Source organism: Sphaerodactylus townsendi, linkage group LG05, assembly GCF_021028975.2.
Source record: "Sphaerodactylus townsendi isolate TG3544 linkage group LG05, MPM_Stown_v2.3, whole genome shotgun sequence".
Lineage (NCBI taxonomy): Eukaryota > Metazoa > Chordata > Lepidosauria > Squamata > Sphaerodactylidae > Sphaerodactylus > Sphaerodactylus townsendi.
Window position 1 is genome coordinate 48,093,700 of NC_059429.1, and position 27,026 is coordinate 48,120,725.

Below are 27,026 nucleotides of genomic sequence, written 5' to 3' on the forward strand. Positions count from 1 at the left end.
GCAATTGTTTCTATTCTGAAATAGCTGCTGGCATTTCTTTCCTTCCCATACGGCGTCCAAACTAGCTGAATTCTTCTCCTCAAAGAGGGACACAATGAACTGGAGGAGACTCAGGCTGCAGGAGTGGAATGTGAATGAAGACAATTTAAAATCAGGATGCAGAGAACAGACAAAGTAAAAGCAGTCAAGTCTTCAGTCTGCATAAAACTAACAGGAACTCCCAAAGACTGCAATATAAAAGGAAGAAGTCCTTGAACTGACAGCAAATGCAAGTAATATTTAAAAGATGTGATCTGCTAAAGTGATGGATCACATCACGCACGTAGCTCAGTTATACAGAAGTCTGATATTCGAACTTCCAGTAATTTGCCAAACTGGATCAAGAGAGTGAAACATAGAAATACCAGAAATGCTCACTTCTGAGCACTGGGGTGGATTTCAAATTATATTTTATGCACCCCACCTCTCACAGAAGAAATAAGGCCACAGCCTACTCTGGTGCTCAGATGTGAGCATAGCTGGTATTTATGTGTTTTCTTAAATCTCTTGATCAAGTTTGACAAGTTCCTGGAAGTTTGAATATCAGACTTCTGTAACTGAGCTGTTATGTGATCCATCACTTTAGCAGACTGCATCTTTCAAATCTTACTTGTATTTGCTTATAATTCAAGGATATCTTTATTTTATACTGCAATCTTTGGGAATGCTTAAAAGGTAAAAATAGTCCCCCCTGTAATACCAGGTCACTACTGACCCCATAGTGCAGACCAATAGAATGTCACATCATGACGTTTACTGGGAAGGCTATGTTTATGGGGTAGTTTCCCAGTTATCTACACTTTACCCCCAGCAACTTGGATATTCATTTTAACAGCTTTGGAAGGATGGATAGAACATTTAGTCAACCTTGAAATGGCAATCTGAAACTCAGATGGAGTTAAGTCATGAACATGCCCGATCCCTATCTGAGATTCCTAAAAACGCCCTCCTAGATGAAACTGACCCAAGGCGAATTTCATTTGCAGTACACCTCATGAATCCTTTCATTGTATGAATCTGGAGAAAAGGATAATTGCAAGATGAGGAATGAAATGAGATTGAATCCAAGCCTTCAGGTAACACAGAATCAAACGGGGGAAATGAAAGAGAAAATTCTTGGCAGTGGAGAGGAAGGGAAAAGGAGGAGATGAAAAAATGCTGACCACTGAATTTCACCAACTGCACCTACAGAAAAGCAGCACATCCTACCTCACTTAGCTACTTTGAAAAAAGATACCCCAAACTGATCTGGGGCTATAGTAATCCATTGTCTGTAATCAGCAACTCTTTAATGCCAAATCCATGAAATTGTATCCATGCAAACCTTTGAGGCAATCAAAAGAGATACTTTACATGACAAAAAACAAACAAGGTATGTTTAAATGCTGATTGCATTTTTTTGCAAAGTTCACAGCATCCCTAGTTAGCAGAATTAACTTGACTAGTTAACTCTGACTAGTTAATTTCTGAGATTTACTATAGACCAGTGGCTCCCAGCCTATGGCCTGGGGAAGTAAGTCACAGAGTCCACAAATCCATCCAACTTGGGCAGGTCTCTGCCTTCCCAGGTGTACCTCTATGGTGGCCATGTCCCCCCCTCCCCTGCTGCCAACTCTTTTATCCACCAGCTGGCTTGCTGTAGCATGGCCAGACCTCCCCATCTGCTCCAAGCACCCTTCCAGGCAGGACATCCATAGCTACAGGGCTCCAAGCGTGCACTGAATCAGTCAAGGTGGCTTGCGCGCTTGCCTATATCCTTCTCATAGGAGACTTGAGTGGGGCATGTTGGCTCCCATGGCCTGCCACCTCCAACCTCCAGAGACAGATGGAAACACTTATGCCTTGAACATAGGTGTGCATTGTGAGGCTTTAAGGAGCTACTATTTAGCTCAGGGATCTGCAATCTGTGGCTCTCCAGATGTTCATGGACTACAATTTCCACCAGCCCCTGCCAGCATGATGGGAACTGTAGTCCATGAACATCTGGAGAGCTACAGGTTGCAGACCCCTGATTTAGCTGATGACTTCCTTGTGGATCTATCATTACCACTGAAAGTTTAGCTTGTCTGTAGTGTGGAAAATACACAAAGTATAGAGCATCATCAGAAAATTCAGACAGCAGGTGTGCCAGCACTCAGTTCTATTAAATAAGACAGCTGGTCCTTACCAGTAATAGTTGCAAACACATTAGTGAGAAATCAACTTTTCCTCAACTTCAGTGATTTCTTTACCATCCACCACAATTCTCTTTGTAATAATCTCTTTTCCGTTCACAATTTTTCTCGTAGTTGTGATTGATTTGAACCTGCCTTTCCCACTGCAGTTCAGAGATGTGGCTGAAGAACAGGAACATTCCCCAGTTATTTCAGAACCAAATGAAGTAAATCCAGTTCCTGCAATTGGAGATACCCCCCTGATGGAGACAGAATAGCAACTATCATTTCTGTTTCTTCTTCCCTGGAGACCTTGTTGAACTCCAGAAATGCCATCAAGATCATCAAAGATACCTAGTGAAAAAGAGTCTGTTTTCTTTTGTGCAGTCAAGCGTGGACCATGAAAACCCAATACCGTGCCAGCAAATCTTTCTTGGTCTTTATATTCATCACCATCATGTCTGCTTCCATTATCACCTCTCTGTCCTCTTTGTCTTTCTTTTTCATTTGTGTGCCTTAGGCTGGATCTGTCATAGGCATCCCTCTTTTTAGCATCAGATAAGACCTCATATGCTTTTGAGATTTCTATGAATTTTTTCTCTGCTGCTTCCCGATCACCTGGATTTTTATCAGGATGAACCTTTAAAGCCAGTTTTCGGTATGCCTTTTTAATGTTGTCCACCGATTCATTTCTTTGCACTCCCAGAATATTATAATAATTCACCATCTTCTCAAAATAGGGTCTTAGCAAAACTATTCACTTCTTCTGTTCTTAGTGAATGTCAAAAATACTACCTTGATACCTTTTGATATCAGTATCCCACTTGGACAGCATCGTACATTTTTCAAAAGAAAATCAGTTTGCAATATTGATAAAAACTGTGTAGCTCCATGCTTGGGATATTGTTTTAAAACATCTTGGGCATTCACAACAGGGGAAGGGGAACTGTTCTAACATCCAACTGATTTCAAAAGAGCACAAACAGTCCACTGCCAGGGAGAGGCTGTGACATCACCATTACATCAGCTAACAGCTAGATCTTATTAATTTGCATATTGCTATCCCATTGGCTATTATGTCTGTAATGCTAACCCTTTACAGGTGGCTGACAGAGAACAACAGTGCACAGGTGTGCAATATGTTGATTCTGGCAACTGACAAAAAGTGTTTAATTATATCTTAAATATGTATAAAGCACATGATAAGAGAAGATCTGCACTTATTCATACTCCCACTTATCCAAACTGCATTGGCACAACACATGATTTATCACAGATGAACATAATAGCAAAGCTGTAGACATTATCTGTAGATACTTCATTCCTGTCACTTAGTGGGATGATTTTAATGAACAAAATATATGTAATTTTAAATGTTCATCTTCGTAATGTCCTTTTTCATTTTTGGAACATCTTTAGATACATGTGGTGCAGAATATTACTTGAAAAGATCATTTGGAGGCAAACAGTATGAAAAAGATGTTTATGAAATAGCTTTATTTTTGACTTTTGCTTCCATTTAGTCAAGTTTCACAGACCTAGGCCGTTTCCGCACGGCCACAATGGGGGTTGGGTCGGCGTACATGACACCGACCCAACCCCCCTGGGACCGTTCGCACGGACGCCGTCACCCGGTCGACCTACTGTCTCTGCGGCTGTCCGGCGCATTGCTGAGGCCTGGAGACACGTCCCCCTGCCCTGTGCAACCGCTCCGGCGTCACAGGGCAGGGAGGCTGTGTCCCCAGGCCTTGGCAACGTGCCAGACGGCCGCAGAGACAGTAGGTCGACCGGTCACAGGGAGGGATGGCACCTTCGAGTTGCTGCCGTTCGCACGGCAGTGGCTGGAAGCCGCCGTTTTCCGTAAACCTCGCTTGGGTTTTTGCCATCCCCAGGGCACTGTTCATGGCCCCTGCGGAAAGGGCCTTAGTTTGCTGGCTTTAATGATTTTTATAAGGTTTTCTATGCCTTTGCATAATATTGAGATTTACTATGATGAACATAAACTCACTGGGTAAAATATGCAATTATATTGATTAGAAGAGTAGTTTTAAAACATATTTCTTTTAGAATACCCAGAGATTTTCCCCTGTGATTCCTTCACTTAAAAATCTTCTTTGGAAATACTGCTAGTAATGCAGCAAGAGAACTTTTGCCCGGCCCACTCAGACCTTTCACATGCCAAACCAGGCCAGTCTGGGAAAGGCGCCAAGCAGAGATAAGATAAGCAACTAACTTATAGCACTAACCGTTAGCATTCCATTCCCCCTCTTTACAGCCACACAGTTCTTATTGGCCACGTAAAGGCAACCCACCACCAAGTCAGCCCTTCTGTTGGAGGGAGTAACTAAAGTCAGGTTCAACGTTTTCACCATCCAAACTATCTGCTCTGAGCACACTGTCAAGTCATCAAAAGGCAATGTTTCCATTGGCAAGCTGAATTGGTCTTCAAGAGACGGGTCAGAGGCTCTACGTGAATTTATGTCAGAGGAGGCCCATTAACTCAAGGACCTTCTGTCCAGAGGCATCGGAGAACCCAGTGGAGAGTCACAACTGCATTCCCTGCAGGAGCTCTGGTGCATCGACCTCAATTAGAGATGTTGAGGACTAAGGGAGTGGCGTAATGTAGAAGAGTTTCCATGTCGAGACCGAGCAAGGCTGGTTGAGCGAGTCCCTTGTCAAGCAGGTGATCTAAGGGATCTGGAGCCAGAGAGTGCTCATACAGTGCTGACTTCAGCCTTGAGGCTCAAATTTGTCTGGCCTTTGGAGTCAGCTTTGCACATGCCTTGCAAATGCTAGAAACGTGCCCCTCACTGAGGCAGAGCAGGCAATCCGAATAGCTGTCATTTTTGGCCATTTTTGCTCTGCATTTTGTTTTTTTTGGGGGGGGGTGTTGTTTGTTTTTCACTTTAAAGACGAATCTATTCATGTACAGTTATTCAGACTCAATTTTGTAAAATTTCCATTTCAACAAAAAGTACAACAGAAACAGAAGAAGGCTACTGGATATAACATGTTTGTTTTCATTTCTTGAACAATGCCGAGCTCTTGGAAGCCATAATGCAGCAAAGCTAGGTCAAGAACAGGGAAAAAGAACACATCACATTCTCTCTGAATGGCAGCAAAAAGAGAACCGAGGGACTGCTCCCTCCCCCTCCGACCTTGTGACTGTTGGGCAGGAAAACCTCCTGCTTGAACAGCCAAGGGAAGGGAGCACTCTGTTACTAGGGAAAAAGAATGCTTGTGAAATTTTCTCTGTGGCAGGCCCTGCACATGCACAGTCCCATGAGGAATTGCACATAAGGCCATGAAGATGAAACATAGATCCACTCGTAAAATAGTGCAGACCAATAGAATTACCAACAGTAGAACTATGGCATTGTGTCTTACGGGAAAAATCAGCCATATTTCATACATCAGTGGGAAAGAAAAAATAATTTGAACAAAACGTGTTAGAGAACTGGCAACCATTTTTTCTTGAAATAGTATCAAAGTAGGGGAAAGCATTAACCATATGGTAAGTATTAACTATGCAGATCTCTTTCATTTTTATTTTCTATAATTTTTGAGTTTGTGTGCATAACAAATAGATATATATATATGCAGAAGAATATTCCTCAGACAACACTCAAGACAGTGAGCCAGATTCCCAGAGATTACATTAACCTTGTCTAGACACCTGGACATCATCACAAGCCTTCTGTTGCTGGGTACTGCTGACCATCCACAGCATTTGCCCACAAATGGAAAGGCCATTTCTAATTGCTAATGCTTGATTGAACAGAAATAGTACCCAACCTACGTGATAAAGTAGTTTGCCTCTGACAGCCAGACAAAAGGACAAGCTGAATACCTCAAGAAATATACGTGAGGGAGCATAACGTCAACAAGAGCAGATCCATAATTAAAGAAGAGCTTATGGATAAGCAAGTCAGCACATCCGGTATTTCCTTTAAGCCAGTGGAGATTTCATCATAATCAGGATGAAAATGAATGTACATTCCATGATCAATATTCATAAGTTATCTGTTGGAACAGCCAAGAAAATTAAAAAGAAGTGTTTCTAAAATACTGAGTCCTGCTTTGGGTGCCATCCATTTCCATTCAAGACAGAATCCAAGCAAGTGGCCATTTTGGAAGAAATGCCTGTCTTTGGATGAGAGCTTCAAGAAAGTCCTGACAACAATCTGATGAGATTCAGTTATAATTTCAAGACTGAGAAGTTGCAGCTTCTTATTTAAGGTTGTCCCGTGCCTTAGACAATATTTTTGGTTGATGTTGTTTGAGACCTACTGCTTTGTTCATTGGAATTCCTTGCTGGCTGATCAATTTTTTTTAAAAAAAATTGTAATCTGTCTTGAGTTTTAGCAAGAAAGGTTGTAAACAAAGTAAATAAAAATAAAATTTACCAATAACATTTGTGACAGAACTAATAAACTGACTATTCTTCCATCTGTTTAGTGTTCTACAACATGCACACATTCAACAAATTCTATCCTAAATTATATTTGCCTATAGTGATCTCACCTCAAGAGTCTTCTTATTTGCATAGAGGGCAAAAGTGGATATCAAAAAGCTAACATGAATCATCCAAACAGATTTACCTGCTCTTGAAAAGCATTAGCTTGTTCTTCAAAGCCCACTGTTCTAAAATAATTCACCACATCTGTAACTGCCCAGTCAGCAGGATCAGGAGGTCTTCCATTCTCTACCAAGCTACAAAGTGAAAATGCAGGCAGGTGTTAATATTGGTGTACAGAAGTACCACAAGCTGCTTCAAGTTGTATAACCTACCCATCATTCACTTACAGTGTATTTCTAGGCACATTTACTTATATGGGAATAAGCCTCACTGATGCAGCAAGATCTACTTCCGAATAAACGGGCATAAGACTACGTTGTCAAAAATGGAAGAATGCCATCAAAGAGGGAAGACTCAGGCCGTTTCCCCACTTTGAAAAGAAAAGCGAGGCTTACTGGGCTTTGTTAACCGCAGGTGTTTCTGAGCGCGCAGTCATGCTCCCCACTGCCCGCGCTCTGCGCGAGGTTTTGCAAAAGGCGTCATTCTGAACAGGGGCAGAAATGACACGCGCTGAGGGGTCGCAAGGGCAGCAGAATCAGGGCGGCTGCATTGCCACTGCTCCGGTAGTGGGGAGTGCCACTGGACCCCGCGTTACTTGGAGCGAGTAGTGTGCAACAAAAGGTGAGTGGGGAAACGGCCTCACTTATGCGTTTGATAGCCTTTCTTCACAGTTTGGTTCTCAAGATGGATTTGTTCAGTCATGAATCTTACATACTAGTAACGTAGCTCTGTAACATCGATTAATTTTCCCCTTTTCAACAATGCTGCTTTACCAGCAAATCAATATTTCTTTTCTGCCTCCAAGCTCCTCCTAAACTAAAGTCATAAGAGATATTCCATAAGATGCTTTTAAAGGTCATAAGAAAGACTATGGACTATCCAAATGAAGGATTAATTTACAACATATGAAGGGCCATCAAATTTCTTTTAGCAACCATCTAGAATGAACTCTGTGCAGTGTTAAGTGCAGATGACCCCATAGTAGGCCTTTCCCAAGAATCTTTAAGCACTCTTAATGGGATTTATACAGGATTTTGCAAATGTGGAATAAGTACGACCTACATTAAAATGTTCTTGGAAATTTTAAAAAGCCAAAATTCTGTGCAAAGGTAATTAATATTAAATACATCCATCAAATCTGAACTCTTCAAAGTGAATACATTATACAAATCATGCTATGTCTGTGCTATTTTTTATTTTGCATGATTTGACAATTGTCAGTGAACCATAAAGATCTGCCTCCTGCCCACTTAAAATCTTATTCAGTCATTTCTTCTATATTCGGTAGGTATTATCCTCACACATTAAAGTGTATTTTTGGAATCATGTCACCAGAAACTTTGATTTTTTTAAAAAAAAATGTAAGCCAGTATTCCTGGGGAAGCTGAATTCTGAAACCTTTACCACATTTTATGCTTTTGAGGATTGAGGATTATGCTATTGAGAATATAGTCACAGTGCTGTTTATAATCCTAAATCTGAATGACACCCAAAGCTCTTAGGAACCCTTTGAAACCCTCTGAACAGAAATTCTGTTTGAAAAACCCATAGAAAAGACAAATAGTAATTAAAAGCCACCCTGAACCACCAGGAAAGGTAGGGTATAAATGTTAATGAATTAATTAACATAAATAAAACAGAACATCTCCATTTTTCAAATCTCAAAGGGTCAAGTCTGAAATACTGGATGGGAACACAATTTCTCCACAATTTATGTGCTTAATGGAAGCACACTGTTCAAATTTTCTTACTACAACCATTCTTCTTTAAAGGCGAGCAGCCCCATCCAAGAGCTGGGTGCCCGGCCGCAACACAGCAATCACCCCTGTCCACCGCCCCCAAAGAGGCTTCCTGGCGGTGTGGAGAGGCTCTAAAAGTGCAAAAGCCTAGAAGCCTTTACGGGCTGCAACAGACCCTATGTTACCATTTTAGTGGCTTAAGTCGACTCCTCCCCTGGCCATTGCTCCTGGCCCATCCCCATTACTCCAGCAGCAGGAGCCCTGGGGCACTGGTAAGGTGTTCAGTGCTGCATTCCAGTGCCGGGGTGGGGGGATGCAATCACACACCAACAAAATAGCCTTTCTACAAGGGTAAGAGCCCTGGGGAAGGTGACTCCACCGGTGCGGTGGAGTACCACTCCCAAGAGCGAATTTGCCCCCCTCCCTTTGGACAAGGCTCGAAATTATCTTAAAACCATACAGACAATAGCATGTTAACGAACACAACAAAGATGTATTTCAAAACATTTGCTAAGTTAAATTTTTGAAAAGTGAAGTTTTCATTCATTCCTCAAATGATACACAGCATGAGAATATAATCTGGCACTGATTTTGATTATTCACATACATATTTAATTTGGATTCCATGCTAGGTATGCTTCACTCAGCACTTCACTTTTTTCTTTGGCTGGTGTGTTTGCTACAAACATTCTGATCTGTTTCACTCTTATTAGCAAGCCAAATCCTTTAATGCAGCAGCATAGCACAGAACATAATGATGCTCACTCAAATATTAGCATATGCTACATGCCCAGAACCTCCATATCAATGGGCTTCACTACTTATTTTGAGGACAGCGATACGCATGCACTAAGGATGTGGGCATGCCACCATGACTATGCATGCACCTTTCTAAATTAATGTTTCCATTGCCCCTTCAAAAACTCAAAGCTCTTTAAATACATCATATCAGTAATCTGTACAGCTCAACTATCTATCACTTTCTCACTGTTTTACTGATAGTGTAGACTGGGGATGGGGGTAAGTAGGCTGAAGCTACTGAGAGATATTGACTATGAAACTACAGATAATATACTGACAACTAAAACGACACTTGAAGTGGTGAATTCTTGATTCAGACTCTCAAACTCTATGTGGGCTTGAGCAGGGGATTTTTTTTGTAATAGTTTTAATACCTGTTTCCCATGACATGTCAAATTCCTCTTACCCTGCTTAGGTGGTCTGCCAATCCCTCCTGGCTTCCTGACCTTACCTGGATCCTGATTCTGCACAACTACAGACAGACAGTAAGAAAGAGGGAAGTAAAAAACAGAAAATTGATCTGAGCATAAGAGCTGTTCCCTACCGCTGTAGCCAGACAATTTTTATTTGGGGGCAGGGGAGGAAATGAGTATATCAGGAGGGCATCCATCACTATTTATTTTATTTATAGGCCCATTTTTCTACTTGAGACTCAAGGTGGATTACATGGTATAAAGCAATGTAATCAAATAGCACGAGAGATCTCTTAAGCAATGCAACAGGACTAGGGTTTAAAAATTCAAAAAGTGCAAAAAAAAGTATCAGACATGCTACATCAACCAATGCAAAAAATAGAATCACAAAACATGAAAACAATGCTTTAAGCTCATGATGGAATTCCATACACTGTGGCATAGACTGCAGCTCTGTTCTCTACTAGCTTTATAAAAATTCCCTCCCAAACAACTACCCGTATATATTCGAGTATAAGACGACCCAAATATAAGTCGAGGCATCTAATTTTACCACAAAAAACTGGGAAAACATATTGACTTGAGTATAAGTCTAGGGTGGGAAATGCAGCAGCTACTGGTAAATTTCAAAAATAAAAATAGATACCAATAAAATTACATTAATTGAGGCATCAGTAGGTTAAATGTTTTTGAATATTTGAATGGAAACTAAAACAAAACATGCTATATTACAAGGTTACTTCCCAAACCTGCTGAGTCACCCCTTCTTCACCTGTAAAATACTCTGTACTTTAAAAATGACTGTGTAAGCAGTAAGACAGGAATGTTATAGGTTTCTATGGTTTTGAACAGGGCTGGGCTGCTCTGTATTCTCAGTCTTGTTAATTCCAAGCAGGGCTACTATACTGTAAAACTAACAGTGGTAAGCCTTCCCATAAACTGATCGCAGTCATCTAAGACTTTGCCTGAATCATGTTTGTTCCTTTTTTTCCTTGTTTTTCTCCCTGCTGTATTCTGATGTAACAAGAAGCTGAATGAAAGACCCTAAATATGAATGAGAAATCAACCAAATCCTAGTATATGCTAGTACAACTATTACAGCATTTCCTGTCACATTCCGTGCTCCTCATTTTTAGGGTGATTGTACAAATTAACTCAGAGAGAACCAGTCTATGCAGACTGAGTGGCTAAGCTGTATTTCAGTGTGAAGATCATCACAGGCATTAACACTTATGCAGCATCACCATGTAACTCTTAGCTCTCTAGTACCCTGTCGGGGCAGGGACTGTGGGCAGCAGCTGTGGAGCTGAGGTCAGAAGAAAACAAATACCAGTATTCACAAATACAGTAGGAATGGTTAGGACCAGCAGTACATCCATCAGAGAACCTCAGTTTTTCTTGGGGCTTTTATAGCAGCTTCTGGCATTAGAGAACTCAAGGATGTGTTCATGGGTGGAGCTCTCTAAGTCTTGAACTTCCTATGATCTCTGAAACAGGCTCATCCTGTAGCTTGCCACATGATGATAGGAGTGGAACTCCCAATCCCAGGCGTGTCAGTTTGAATCCTTCCTTGCAAAGTAGGGTTGTCAATCTTCAGGTTGTAGCTGAAGATATCCTGGAATAATAACTGATCTCCAAGCAACAGAGATCAGTTCACCTGGAGAAAATGGCCACTATGGAAGGTGGATTCGATGGCATTTTTCCCTGCTGAAGTCCATCTCTTCCCCAAACTCCACACCCCAAATCTCCAAACTGGAGCTCGCAACCCTATTGCAGCTCCTGATTTAGCCCAGTTCTAAATAGTGAAGTGTGCTTAAACTGATTGATGCTTAAGCTTTATGATTATACTTCTGTACTCCTTGATCAGAATAGCACTTCTAATTTACAAGACTTCTTCCAATTGCCTATGACTTCATAGTCACTGCATGGCAGAAATCACAAGGTCTGAGAAATACTAGCATAAAAAAGAGAAATGAGAAAAACACATAACACCAGACAAACTAAAACCTATGTATAACCACTACCGCAGCATGGCCACTATATACATTTCTAGATAAACAGACATTGAAATGCACTCATTCAAAAACCCAGAGTTTCTGCACAAGTTAATTATGCTTCTCTGCAGCTTGCAATAGAAACCACCTTCAACTAGTATCTACTTCTCATCACATCAGCCACAGGGCGAAGTACTAAATCCATATTGCCTTGTTTTGATTACATCTCCCCTACAGCAAACTAGATAACAAGTCTTGTAATTCAAGGTACTTTTAAAGAGAGCTTTTGAACTATAACTATATATGGATATTTATTGCATATTAGCACAGTGTATTGACAGGTTTGAGCACACAGGGATATATATAATTTACTGCCAATCTGTTTCCAAGTTCAATTCAATTCAAGGCTACAACCTTTAAAGCCCTTCATAACCTAGGACCCGCATATTTAAAGGACCATCTCCTTGCATACATTCCTGTGCACCAACTACAGTTATCTTTACCCATCTTTACCCCACCATTTAGCACTGACCAGATACAGGCCTTATCCATTGTAGTTCCAGCTTTGTGGAATGGACTACTTGAAGAGGTGAGAATGGCCCCCTCCTTGGAGATCTTCCAGAGGTGCTGAAAGGTCTGCTTGTTTGCCAGGGCATTTGAGGGATTTGGTGGCAGATATCTTTTAAGGGGGAGTGGGGATTTGGGGCTGGTTATTTTCTCTTTGGTTTTATTTGTTTTAATTATTATTGTAAGACACCTTGAACCATGGAGAAAGAAGTGATATGAATGTTTTAATTAATTAATTAATGATAGCTAACAGAAACAAAGAAGTATACCTGTGAGTAGCATACAGATTGCCCATCCATCTACTGAGTTGCAACTACCTTTACCACCATTTAATCTGACCAGGATATAGCCTTTCAGAAGAAAAGTCTCAGCAAAGTAGCAGATGATACAGTTCAAATATCGGATGAAGTGAGCATTAGCTCACAAAAGCTTATGTTATGATCCATTTGTTAGTCTTTAATATACCACAAGAAATCTGTCTACTTTTTGGAAAGGTTTTTGCTTATAACCACAGTAGCTGTACCATTAATAGCAAACTGATGTGGATACCGGGGGGGGGGGGGGGGGTTTTTATTTCCATGCTTCAAAAAGCTTCACTTGCTGATTTCTGCATATCAAACTGCTATTAAAATCAGAAAAACAGAGCAAAAACAGAGTATCTAACCTAAGCCTAGATAAAACTTTTCCAGCCTAAGGAGCCTTTTTCCAACTTAAGCGATTCTTCTGATGGAGGCAAGGTTGCCAACATGCTTGGGGGAAATGTCCCATCCTTTTAATAGAGGTTTTAAGTCTGGAAATGGACAGCTGAAGCTTTTTACGGCATGGAGGTAAATAATGGGAATCTTTGGCCATTTATGTACTTGAGGTCTGCCCCGCAATGAGTGTACATTCCTTTCAGATCAGATGAGTGGTTGCACACACGACTGCCCCAACTCACTGTGCTGCAGATCAGAGAACCCACGCAGCTTCCAAACCCCTTAACGTGTGACGTTTTCTTTTTCTTCACTCATCTTTGTTATGTGTTCAGTTCACCTCAGTTTTGCTTACACTTCCTGCCTTCCCTTGCCTTCACCCTCCCATCCAACAGCAGCTCCTCCTTCTCTCAGCCACCAGAGCAACCTCAAGGGTTTTCTTTTATTTCTTTTTTTTCAAAGAGAGACAGAAAATAAGTGGCAGGCATCAAGAGAAGCGCCTGGTAAGGGACATGGAGGCTGGCTCAGTTGGGGGAGCTTCACAGCAGTAGAATTCCTAGTTAGCACTAAAAACTGAGGGAAACCCCCGCTGCAAAGAAACAAGCTATAATATGCACAATAAACCAACATCATCTGGTAAAGAACATCCCATTAAGCCTATACTAAAGGGACAGATTTTAGGCAAACCCAGTTTGGAGGAAGGCTTCAAAATTTGGTTAGTAGAGTTATAGGATACAGATCACTAGGGTTTGTTTTTTTTAATGGTTACCTGGCAACCTTAGAAGGCAGGCTTTGCTACAATCAGCTTTCGAGAATGAAAGAAAAAGTGAATGGTGGGGGGTGGGGCGATTTGTGCTATCCTGGTTTAAATGTCAACAAACTGCAGAAACTATTCAAGACTACATTTCCTCAAACTCCAGTTAGCCTTTCAGATAAGAAACTTCATTGTTGTCCAGGATTAATTTGTTGGTTCGAAGTCCATGATACAGAAGCAATCTCTTGTTTAATCCTTTATTTTCTCAACTGTCAATAGTTAAAAACCTGATGTATTATCTGCAACATAATTCAAATTGCATGGTGCACTCTGACTGTCCCATTGAGGCAGCTGGAGATGGAGCTTCCATCTGCCAGATCTTGTTCCCACAATGCCACCTACTGGCAGGCAATTCCATACACATTGTTAAAAATCAAGTAAAAGTCTTCCTAATTCAGACATCACCTTACAGTTTTCCTCAAATCAAGAGAGATGGGATCAGAAAGGGAGGACTAAATCCCCATGCCTTGTCATGCACTGTATATCTTCATCTAGAGGCTGGTGTTAATCTGCAATACTTGGTGCATTTTTGAAATTGCTGGAGAGAAGCATGGCTGGGAAATCGAAGTACTCAAAAAAGCAAAGAATAATCCAACGCCTCATTTTGGCTAAAACGTTAAATGGTCATCACAGAACCTGTGATAGAGCCACCTCTCCCTGCCTTCTAAAGTCTAGGACAGGTCATGGGAGACATCTCAAGCAGAACTGACACCGAGCATGGGGGGTGGAGTGAGCGGAGAAGGAGTTGTTTCCGGGCACTATTTCACCCCATATGCCTCTGGTAGCATGTATATATTTGGGTAGAAAAATCTAACTCCTGAAATTGTACTGCTTTGGAATCCAGACACTGATTTTCATATTTTGCTGTCTCAAAACTCATTTGTCTGCACAAAATTAGTATAGGAGGGAGAAAGGGTTCTATGCCTAGCTTTCTCCCTGATGTGCTAGTTTACTAAATGCACAGCCTTTTCCACATGGGAGTGACTGTCTAAGCAAATGATTTGTTCTTCTCCTGCATTCTAAAGTGATACAATCTGAGGAGGACAATATCATGTGCTTTTTCTCTGAACCTGCAAAATTGCTCAGTTGCATCCCAAAACAGCAGTAGGATTTTGCTCAAAGTTCTTTCTCCACAGCAACTGCTCTTGCACACTTTGCATGACTGGCTGAATAGCTGGCATTGCTTTATGTTCATGTTAGTCTACACAATATAAGAAAGTGATATCCACTGTATTAATCATAATAACCCAGTGGAGCAGACCACAATGATTTCCACAGTGTAGTAATTTTCAAATGCTATGCCACAAGAAACACCATTACTGAAATTTGTGTTGATGCCTGCTTGCACATCTCTGTATGATTGTCCTGTCCCTCTGCTGGGAGTAGATAGTTCTGCAGCAGCTCTGTAGCGGATATACGGGTAGTTGGATTATTCAGTGATGTAGTAATTGTTGCTCTTAGAGAACTGGGCACCTCTCTGCATTCAGTGTAGTAGAATTGCTGTTCCTAGGTAACCATCTGTTGCAACTCTGCATAAAAATTACTGCTCTGATGCATAAAAAGTACTGCTCTGATTCTGCTCCTTGCACTCAGAAGGCACATTCAGAACAGTGATTCATACAGAAATATAGTAGGCTCCAAAAGTAAATTATTATATCACTCAGGTGACTGAGTCTTCCAATTTTAATTAACTAAAAATGTACATCCCCTATCATAAGTTCTGGGATCACAGAGATCAAATAAACTTAAGGATAAGATACTCTGTTCTCAAGGACCTATGATGTGAACTCATACCTCTAAGGTCCTGATTCAAGCACAGATTTCTGTTCGCAGGACCATACTGGCCCCTAGAGTTAAAGAAAGCCTGGAGACTTCAATGGACAGAAAGGTTCCTCATGTCTTCCATGTACAAATGTATGAATGTGGCATTTTAATTTCTCTTTGCTTTTACATTTTGCCATTCTAACACATCCCATTTCACCCATTTTTGTTGCTACCACTCCAGATTAATTTTACAGCATTTTATGCTGCTTTTACTCATTAATACAAAAATAGTATTAAAATTGTATTAATTTAATGAGAAAAAGCGGTGTGAGGAAAGAGAAAATGGCATCTTAGCTGTCTATTTAGTATAGAGATGTGAGACAAAGGGGAAAAAAGATTAATTTTTTCCTAGGGTTCCTCCCCCAATTATCAGAATGCAAAAATTCGACATTTTGGAAAACTCCTATTAAATATTTTCTATTTTGGTAAGAGTACAGTAATTTAACACAAGATTTGCTCATCCCAAAATTTATAATGTGAAAAAATTAATGTAATACAATCAATGGTATTTGAGAATAGTAAAATTGAAGTCAGATTGAATACAATTTCATGGGTACATTTATTGTTTAAATGTAATTTTTCCACAATTAACATGCAGTACCATTTAAGATGATTATACAATATTATACAGTTCAGTATTTTCAATGCTGCTAATATTGGGGCAATTTCTGTCCAAATGCAATTGTTTTTGTTTCCTGCAAAATGTATATACCTTTTATTTTCAACATTATTTTTTCCTGCTTCTCAGGATATATATGGTAAGGGAGCCAAGTAATTCCCAGCTCTCTCTTTTGTCTGGACAAATCTGCAATTTTCCTTGTAGAAAATTGAGGCATTTACACTTTCTAATTTCACAACCATGGCAAATAACATATGCTTGCATTTTAAATGATGTACGGTACTTGATGTTGCTTGATAAAAAAAAGTATTGCATATATATAACAGTTTTCCCAAGAATTTTGCATTTTATTTCTCTGGGAAAACAATTTTCCTGTGGCTTCAGCACATCTGGAAAAACTACATTTCTAAACTATTGTATTCTATCCTTCCTTTAAGGAGCTTGGGGCTGTGTGTATAGTTCTCCCTTCTGTTTCCCTTCACGGTAACCCTCAGAGAGAGAAATACGCCACTTCACCTCCTGCCTTATACATGGTAGCTACTGAACAGGGCTTAAGGGGCAACCCTAAAAAGAGTGACTCCAGTCTAAATCTGTTCTGCTCAGAGAAAGTGATTGGACCAAGGCCATCCGATAAACTTCATGGAAGTAGATCAGAACACAGGACTCTAGATCCTAGTATAACACGAATTGCTCTACCAAACTAGCATAGAAGTAAGAACTGGTGATGTCAGTTTTGAAGAAGGAAAAAATAAAAACAAACAGGAGATTTTCAAGTTAAAATAGTGGGGCTGCCAAATTTGGTTTCATTCTTCCTTCCTTGGCTTCAAGAAAAAAAAACTGAACTCCATTCTCCCAGTATGGCTAAATCAGGCACAGGTGGGACAACTTACTTTTCAGTGTCCAGAGATCCATTTTCTTTGTTTTCCATATCAATAGACAGCATAGGGAAGTCTGAAGTATCTTTTATGTTAGCAACTAGATCAGTAAGAAGGAGAGGAAGAAGAAAGTTATGTTAGCTTATAAAAAGTGACATGAAAGCAAACAGTTCAACAGAAGATATTAATCGTTTTCCTTGGCAGTTGAGTATTAAGTTGGAAAACAGAGAGAAGAACCCCTCCCACTCCCCCCCACATGGTTCTTCAAATCACACTCTGAAAGCAAATTTTGTAGATCCTGAAGCACTTGAAACATCTCCAAACAACACAACCGTCTTTTCAGTTTGAATTAGAGCTTGCTCCAGTCTTATTTGCTCAGAAATATGCCCTGCGTTTCTGTAGGACTCCTAAACTAATGTGCATTAGATTACAATCAAGCAGTGTATTCCTAAACAGATTTATACCCTTTTGAATCCATCAAAGTCAATGGGTTTACCAGGGTGTGACTCCATTTAGGTTTGCACTTTGTGTTCCAGTGAATCAAGACTGGGAACTACACGTATACTTTTATTTTATTAACCATGCCCATAGTTGCATTGGTATACTTTGACAAATCATTATCTGTCAGAATAAGTTTCCCTTTCATGAAAGAGGAGTAAGAAGAAGATGAAGAAAAAAGACAAATATGTATGGGGTTGGATCTGAAACTTCCATTTCAGTAATGGTGTTTTCCACTGGTGCAGAGAACCTTACTGCAATGGAAAAGGGTCTTTTCTGTCATTAGGAGCCGCCACTGTTAGCAGAAGAGAATCTTTGGATCCATGCCTTAGTACTAGAGGGATCTCAAATTAGATAAAATAGCAGAATGGCCCTTTCCAGTGCATCATACCTCCTTGTGGGAGAGGCAAGCTTTGCTATTCTCATCCTATGGGTAAAGCATAAAGAAGATGATGACCTCAGATCACAACAGAAGCTCTCTAACAAACTCTGGCGGAGGTGTTAATATACCAATTTCAGTTGCACCAATCCAGCAATTTCAGTTGCACCAATCCAGCAAGAGAACAGTATGAAGAAAAAATGTCTCTGCAAATAGGCAGGATATATGCTAATGGAGACGGGAATCTCCACCTGTATCTCAGTGTTCATCTGGGATCCACTGAACTGGTGTTATGTCCCTTTGGTGCAGAAGACGTCAAGGTCCTCAGACAAAGATTCCTTTAGGACTCACACTCACACCACCCAGAGCCATCCGAAACAACAAAAAGCGGGCTGTCAGCATGAAGAAGCTAGCAACTGCTTCTCTCCTTGTACATTATGCATCTCCCACAATTCCTTTCCTCACTTTAACCCCCCACCCCCAATAGCAGATTAGGGTAGCATAGGTAGCATCTCCTCCCACTTTATCTTCACAGCTACCTTGTGAGATAGGTTAGGCAAAGAGTGCTTAGCCCAAGGTCACACTTCCCCTTCTCTTCCCCTTAATAAAGAGCCACAAATTGAGATTTCTGTAGCCTAGAGATCTCCAGGCCCCATCCCTATCTCAATTTTGATGACCCTACACCAGGATGCAAATGATATGAATCTCCATTTGATGCTACTGATTGGTACATACAGATTGCTGACAGGCCTTCCAGAAGTGTGTTCTTGATCTCTGGGAGTTCAGGGAGTTCAAAGACTTGATAAAAATCAAGTCTTGTTGTCAGCAAGTTAAAGGAGTATACTGAACAGATTCAGTATGCGGGATGATTTTAATTTATTATGTGTATTTTTGTAATAGCCACATTTGTGGGAGAACAGTACAAGTGGCTGCATGAATTATTTTTCCCCTTAAAAAGCAAATTCCTATTTTACAAACATGTAACTTAAATAATTGATGGTGGCATTAGTAGACGACTGGAAAATGTCAGAATTCCTGTGAGTAAAGGTGGCAAAATGATTCTATTTTTCTCAAGTTATAAAATGATTTTTAAAAGTATTAATAGCTGAAGAAAAATAAAACCTTTTTTTGCTGATTAACTGGATGAAAATATTGAGATTACTGTTACCAATTAGTACAAATGAATCCAAAAGATTTTCCTTTTGTTCTGTTGAAAAGTCACACTTTTCCAGCCTCCAAAATTATTTTTCACTTTGTTTAAAGAACACTGCTTTTTAAAAAGAGGGATAATTAGAAAGGAATTAGCTCTGAATATTTGGGAAAAAATATCTTCTTAATATTGATCATTTATACATCTCTCTGATTTTTTTTAATATACATCTCAAAGATTTATACATCTCTCTGATTTTTCAAATTTCTGGGAAAACAGATAATATATTTGTCTGCACAGCGCTGAGATGTGTAAAGAACTCTGAAAACTGAAAACATTTTACTGGTGCTTATTATTATTACTACTGTTAATTATTTACTGTACAAAGACAAATTGAAATGTTAAGATATTCTATATAACTGAATGGTAGTTAACTTTCAGACTTACGAGGAACACATTTCATTTGGAAACTATCTATTTGTGGCATTTTTATCCCAACCTTCTCCCAACACATTCACAATGGTACACAAAGTTATTTTCTTTCCATCATATCCTCACAACTCCTCAAAGCTGGACTGAGAGAAGATGTCACTTTTTAATGTCACATTCTGAGCTCCATAGCAGAGTGGGGATTTGAACTAAATTCTCCTGGATCCTTTTCCAGTGCTAACCAGTATACAAAACTATTTTATGCATATTGTCTAATTTAGGTGTCTATCAAAAATCATTCAAGTAACATCAAAATATATTCTATTTGATTTTTTCAACAAAATAAAAAGTTTTTAGAAAGTACATCTGTCTGCAAAACAACTGAAAATATTTTTATAAAAACACATAGTTTTTCAAACCAAGCCAAATGGTTTTCACTCATCAAATAATCTGGCAAAGAAATTCAATTAGGAGGTGCAATTTGGCACAGTGAAAAACAATCCAGCTGGCAATCCAAGGGGTGCTGGAAGAACACAAACAAACGGCAGCAACTGTCTGAAGTTTCATTACTGCTTTTTAAAAATATAGCAGACTCTCCTAGAATTATTTTGAGAAAAAAAATTATTTCAAACCATAATCTAGGATTCTCACACATCAGTGAATGCCAGTCTTGCTAATGAAATAAGATTTTTGTCTTGTCTTGATCTTCTGGGCTCCAACATAAGATTTTTTTAAAAAAAATCAAGGAAGCAGTTCACTAAACAAAATTCATTGGGTAAAAATTAATCGTATGTCTGAGCAGTCTGACTTGAATGAGAAAGAGATGGGAGACAAGGAATACGAAAGCACATTTCAGATATTCAATAACAAACGCGCAATCTTCTTGGATATTCATGTACACTCTGCAGTTCCTGGACTTTTCTCAACTTGTGCTGGCTGTATCAAGCAGCATTTCCATCAGATTTTTTTTTAAATTCTGGAAGTCATGTCTGTGTAGCTACATAGACACAACCCCTAGAGAACAGCAGCAGCACAAGGCTTTGAAGCCTTGTAGCTCTGAATCTAAGCAGTTTAAAAAAACAGAACCACCACAAAATGGCAGCAGGGAAGCATTTCCAAGGGGGTAAGAATGGACAAATGAGGAGTTCTGTAAATGTTTGCAAAACGTTTTCAGAGGGTTGTGTGAAATGGGCCTATAATATAATGGTTTGGTTCCAAAATACCTGATATTGCCCAGCCTTGAAATTTGTGGGATTCATGGATGATAGGCCCTCAATAGCACGACCCAGGACAGCAACCCAGAAAATCCATGTTCCAATGGATATCTCTGAGAGGCAAAACAACAGAGGGAGGCTCTTGCTTGTTACCTTTATGTCTGGCTTGAAATTTTCCAAGAATAATCTGGCTAGGCAGTGTGGTATAGGAGACCCAGTATATGTTTGAAGGAAGTCACTCATCTTCTTTCTCAACCTAACTGAGGAGAGGAGGGGATACCACTTGGTGGAGATACATAGATAAGAAGTAATTTAAAGTGATTATTGCAAGGATGCTGACTTTAGTGCGGTTGTATGAAATCAATTACTGTGTAACAAGGGCAGGTAAATTACAGGTGTAGTATTGATACTCTTGCTGCCATTTATTCTTTTCCCTAGACTGCATTTGGCAGATCCATTTTCTGTGAAGGTTTTTTCAGGGAGCAATTAAAAATATTTTTAGTTTGTCCAAAAATGAAAGACAGACACCAGATTTGGGTTAAACTAAGGTTTATTAATTCTTAAAGCTGAACAGCAATGTATAAACCCTTGACCACTCCCAGTTAGAGTGAGCATCCTAGAGACTACCTAATAAGGCTCATAGGTCACTCTCTAGCAGGAGACCACGTGACAGAAGTCCAAAAGGGGCAAAAATTGTGTGAAGAAATAGCATTTGCCAATATGTAATGTCACTTGCAGGGTGAACCTGGCAGTGATGTTATTGTATCCTGGTGATGTGCTAGGATTAACAGGAAACTATGGTGAAACCATAGAATCTGAGAGCATCATGGTGATGTGATGATGTCACTGCCTGGTTGAACCTGGAATTGACATCACATCATTGACAAGCATCACCCCTTATGTCCCTCAGTGTAAAGGATTCAATGGTGTTGATGGTGAAGTAACCTTGAGTGCATTCCACAGCCCGGGCGATGGGCCAGATGCATCGGCGGAGACTTTATCTTTGCGCGGGAGATGAAGACTCCGTTCCCATGGGAAGCAGGAAGGGGGGATGGGGTGAATGGTGTTATAACCTGTGCTTCTGGCGGGAAGTGCCATTCCTGCCACTACGTGTATGTGAGCTTTCTAAGATGTCTTAATAAACGGACTTTTACACCCCAAAAGCCTTTTATTTCTGCTTCTATGGAATTCCTTACATTGTGGCACTTACATTCACTGACCCTCCCTGCGGTGAACACATGAATTGGGGAGAAAACCCAACGTCTCCTGACACACCCCCCTCCCTGGCTTCCTCAGTGATTGCTCCCGATTCTATTGGCATCCCACCTGCATATCATGATCTAGCCAGAGTTTTTCAGGAGCAGGAATGCGATCAGTTGCCACCCCACAGAGACACTGACTGTAAAATTGTTATACAACCAGGGGCGCAACTACCCAAAGGTAGAATCTACCGCATGAGTCCCAATGAGGAGAAGGAACTTCGTGCCTTCTTGGACAAGAACCTTGCTTTCGCGGGTTCATCACGTGCGGGCTACCAAACACACACACGCTGCTCCCGTTTTGTTTGTAAAAAAGAAAGATGGGTCTTTACGGCTTTGCACAGATTATCGAGGTCTCAATGCGGTCTCCCTGTCCAATAAATATCCTTTGCCTTTGATCAAGGACCTTTTAGATGCACTCGGCAAAGGGCGCATTTACTAAATTGGACTTGAGAGAAGCTTACTACAGAGTCAAGAATTGCTGAAGGCTATGAACACCTGACTGCGTTTAACACAAAGTTTGGACAGTTTGAATATTTAATAATGCCATTCAGGTTAAGTGGGGCGTTAGACTTTTATGGCCCTTATCAACGAAGTTCTCCATGATTTATTGTACAAGGGAGTTGTTGTATACTTAGATGACGTTTTAATTTACTCACAAACCATAGAAGAGCATGAAATATTGGTTCGAGAGGTATTGAACGCTTGCTTGACAACTCTCTCTTTGCCAAACTCTCCAAATGCTGTTTTCATCAGACCTCCATTGACTATTTGGGTTACCAGATCTAAGCCGAGGGGCTTGAAAATGGATCCTGCTAAAATTGGTCCTCCAGTAGCCTGCCCCCACCAACCATAAAGAACTCCAGTCGTTTCTTGGTTTTGCTAATTTCTATCGTGACTTTATACCCCAATTACGCTGAACTGACTCTCCCCTCTCACAGACCTCTTACGCACTAAGGGTAAAGATCCACTGTCCGCCAAGCCAGGCCCCCCTTTCCTGGTCTGAGGAATGTCAAACAGCCTTTCAACTCTTAAAATCTGCGTTTACCACGAACCTATCCTAAAGCACCCTGACCAGATCTCCCGTTTGTGGTTCGCGTGGATGCCTCGGACAAAGCACTTGGGGCAGCCCTGTTGCAGAAAAATAAAGATGGTAGGCTGGTTCCGTGTGCTTATTTGTCTAAAATTCTCTGGTGCCGAACTCAACTGGACTGTAGGAGACAACGATCCTGCGCCCAGCAAAGTAGCACTCTCCACTTGGCCACTGGCTGGAGGGGGCTAAACACCCCTTTCAGGTTTGGTGGGATCATAAAAACCTGGCAGCTCTTTCCACCCCCCTCAAGATGTCCACAAAACAAACTTACGTTGGGCGATTTCTTTTCGTTTCTCTTTTACAGTCCATTTTTTCCCTGGGAAAACCAACAAACTGGCTAGGCGTGCTCAGCGCCACCGGGGGAGGGGTGGAGCTGCCTTACTGAGACATTCCACGCGCTGTTCTTTCCCCCTCCCAGTTGGGGTTGGCTGTCACCGATCTCAGCGTCCACTTCTCCTCCACATTCCTAGTCTCGTCTCTCCTTTCCTAAGGGGAACTGGAGGAGGCCGGGCTGCCACGAGAAACCTCCAGCGGACGAAGGTGACTCCCAATTGCGTTTGGAGAATGGGTTTGGCGGAGGGAATGTTGGTCGTGCCTCCCCCCCTCCGCCCAAGCAGGTTCTTGAAGCTTACCCGCGATGCCCGTTCGGCTGGACATTTTGGCTTTTGAAAACTCTGCATTTAGCCCGCAGGCAGTTCTGGTGGCGCGCAATGCATAAAGACGATTGAGGCATACATTAAAGGCTGCTTTCGGTTTGTGCAGAAGCCAAAACCATCCGGGAAAGCCCCATGGGCTATTGAAACCTCTCCAGTGGCCTCCAGCCCATGGGAAGTCATCTCCATGGATTTTATTACAGATTTGCCCGAAAGTCATGGCAACACGGTTTTGTGGGTGGTGGTAGACTTATTCTCTAAGCAAGCCCATTTTATTCCATGTGCTTCCATCACCTCCGCTCCTAAGTTGGCACGGCTGTTTATTCAACATGTTTACCGTCTCCATTCCGCCCCCGTCAAGGTGGTCTCCGACCGCGGCCCCCAATTCATCTCAAAGTTCTGGAAAGCGTTTTTTGGGGTTGTTGGGGGCCGCCCCGGCCGTCGCCGCCCCCTACCACGTTCAAAGTGGCGGCGAGACGGAGAGAGCGAACAGAACCCTAGAGCAGTATTTCACGTTGTTACACCAACTACCACCAAGACAATTAGTGCGAGCTTATTCCGTTCTGCGGAATGCGCCTACAACAATCACGGTTCATAGTAGTACAAAGAAAACCCCCTTTGAAATTGTCTGGCCGCTCCTTCCCTGCCGTTGCCACAACTGGCAGCTTTGGACCCCAGAATTTCAACAATGGATTTCATCCCTAGCCGAGGGATGGAAGTCGGATCAGACCGCACAACAAGCAAAGGACTCCCAAAAACTGCAAAGCGGATAAAGCACATTTCGGATTTTCCTCTGCGCGTGGGCTCCTGGGTGTATCAATCTACAAAAAACCTCAGAGGCGTGCAAAAATAATCCGAACTTGGCAAGAGATTTGTGGGACCTTTTCAGATTACTAAAGTGATTAATGATGTCACTGCCCGCTTAGATTTGCCTAACTCTCTTAGTAACATCCATCCTGTCTTCCATTCCAGCTTGCTCAAGGAGGCGCCCGCTTCCGATGCCTGGCACGACCCGCCGGAGAGGCCCCACCGACTATTATTGATGGCCACAAGCACTCACGAAATTGGCGCTATCCTGGACTCTCGCTTTGTCATAAGCGCTTGCAATATTTAGTCTCTTGGGTGGGATATTCCTCTGGGTATAATCAATGGGTTTATTCGGAAAGTATTGAAGCCCCCACCCTTGTTTCTGCTTTCCACCGCGCCTTTCCGCACAAACCTGGGGGGGAGGGGTCTTCTTTAGGGGAGGCAGAGTGTAAAGGATTCAATGGTGTTGATGGTGAAGTAACCTTGAGTGCATTCCACAGCCCGGGCGATGGGCCAGATGCATCGGCGGAGACTTTATCTTTGCGCGGGAGATGAAGACTCCGTTCCCATGGGAAGCAGGAAGGGGGGATGGGGTGAATGGTGTTATAACCTGTGCTTCTGGCGGGAAGTGCCATTCCTGCCACTACGTGTATGTGAGCTTTCTAAGATGTCTTAATAAACGGACTTTTACACCCCAAAAGCCTTTTATTTCTGCTTCTATGGAATTCCTTACACTCACCAACAGGTTCACCCTGGCTCCACACCTCACATGCTCTTTACTTATCCTTGCCTGCACACCAACATTGTGCCAAGAGGTGCTAACCATCAATGCCATTTGCCCTGTGCTGGACAGCATGAGATCGCAGGCACTGGTGACCAGCACTGAAAGAGTTCCCTCCCCAAGGGAGGACAGCAATGGACTGGTTGGTTCAGTAACCCTCTCCCCTCCTCCAATCATAAGATATTTCAGGTGACTGTTCATTGCCGAACAGCCCACACCTAACTTGTCACCTTCATTAAGAAGAAGAAGAAGAAGAAGAAGAAGAAGAAGAAGAAGAAGAAGAAGAAGAAGAAGAAGAAGAAGAAGAAGAAGAAGAAGAAGAAGAAGAAGAGGAAGAGGAAGAGGAGGAGGAGGAGTAGTTTGGATTTATATCCCCCCTTTCTCTCCTGCAGGAGACTCAAAGGGGCTTACAATCTCCTTGCCCTTTCCCCCTCACAACAAACACCCTGTGAGGTAGGTGGGGCTGAGAGAGCTCCGAGAAGCTGTGACTAGCCCAAGGTCACCCAGCTGGCGTGTGTAGGAGTGTACAGGCTAATCTGAATTCCCCAGATAAGCCTCCACAGCTCAGGCGGCAGAGCTGGGAATCAAACCCGGTTCCTCCAGATTAGATACATGAGCTCTTAACCTCCTACGCCACTGCTGCTCCTCTACTCCTCTGCTACTACTCCTCTACTACTACTAAACTTCTGCTCCCTATCACAGTCTGGAACAGGCACGAACAAACAAGATAAACCTTTCCAAAGTCATTTAGAGAAAACTTTCAAAATTTCTGCTCAGCCCTGAAACAACTATCTATTTCCATAGGGCAAAACTGGGAGGGTGTGTGGTGCAGCTCTGCCAAGAAAGCTGACTGGTTGTACATCCCCTGCAAGTACACCTGGTGATTGGCTGGGCAACAAAACTGCTATCCCACCAAATGGCTGTGTCTTCATTTTTAAAACTAAGACGACAACCAACAACAGTTTCATTTCCCTAAAGCAGCAGGTAGAAAGAGAGAGAACCAAATCTCCCCCAAAGCTCAGGGATGGGTTATATTATCATAAGAAGCCTCAGTTTATCCTCACAACAGCCCTATGGGGCAGGTTGTAATACTGAGAGACAGTACTATGCGCAATGAGGAGAATTGCATAATTCATTTTCTGTATCCAAATCCTTAGAAGTTTTACTGTCACACATTCTGTCACACGCATTGTATAACTGACATTTTCTCTCATGTGTTCATCACATGATAACTCCAGCATGATAACTCCAACACTACTAGAACCTTCATATCAGCTCATATCAGTAAATTTATCAATGAATCACAAATGAAGTTATAGATAATGCACACTAAGTAATCCAGAGATGTACATGCACATATTAATTTACCTCTCCCCATACCCTGTGCCAAATCAAAGTTGAGCTGTTTACACTATAATATCTTCAGCACTCAGGTGCAGTTCAGCCCTGCCAATACCAGTTATACACCACTGGTTCGTGACATTATCATTCAAAACTCTTTAGGTGTAATGGTTGCTGTATCAACGTTAAAAGGTCTTCATTGTGTTGTTAACCATTCATGCCACATAATCACAGCAATAATTATTATAATAGTTACAAAACTATAGGTATCAAATAATTGGCACAATTGAGTAGGAACTTCTGAGCAGGGTTT

At 41.5% G+C, this 27,026-nt stretch overlaps 1 protein-coding gene across 3 annotated transcripts in view; it reads right to left on the minus strand.

Moving 5' to 3' along the window:
- SAMD13 (sterile alpha motif domain containing 13) overlaps positions 1-27,026 on the minus strand; it is a 35,959-nt gene that overhangs the window by 3,896 nt on the left and 5,037 nt on the right. For 2 of the 3 annotated variants that reach the window (XR_007244453.1, XM_048495713.1), the window contains exon 1: positions 2,207-2,919. Coding sequence is in view for 2 of the 3 variants with exons in the window: in XM_048495713.1 (XP_048351670.1) it covers positions 2,227-2,919 (693 nt within the window). In the remaining variant the exon portion in view is untranslated. Of the gene's footprint in view, positions 1-2,206; positions 2,920-6,793; positions 6,906-17,124; positions 17,210-27,026 lie in introns of those variants that run through there. The other variant, XM_048495714.1, reaches the window with a different exon arrangement.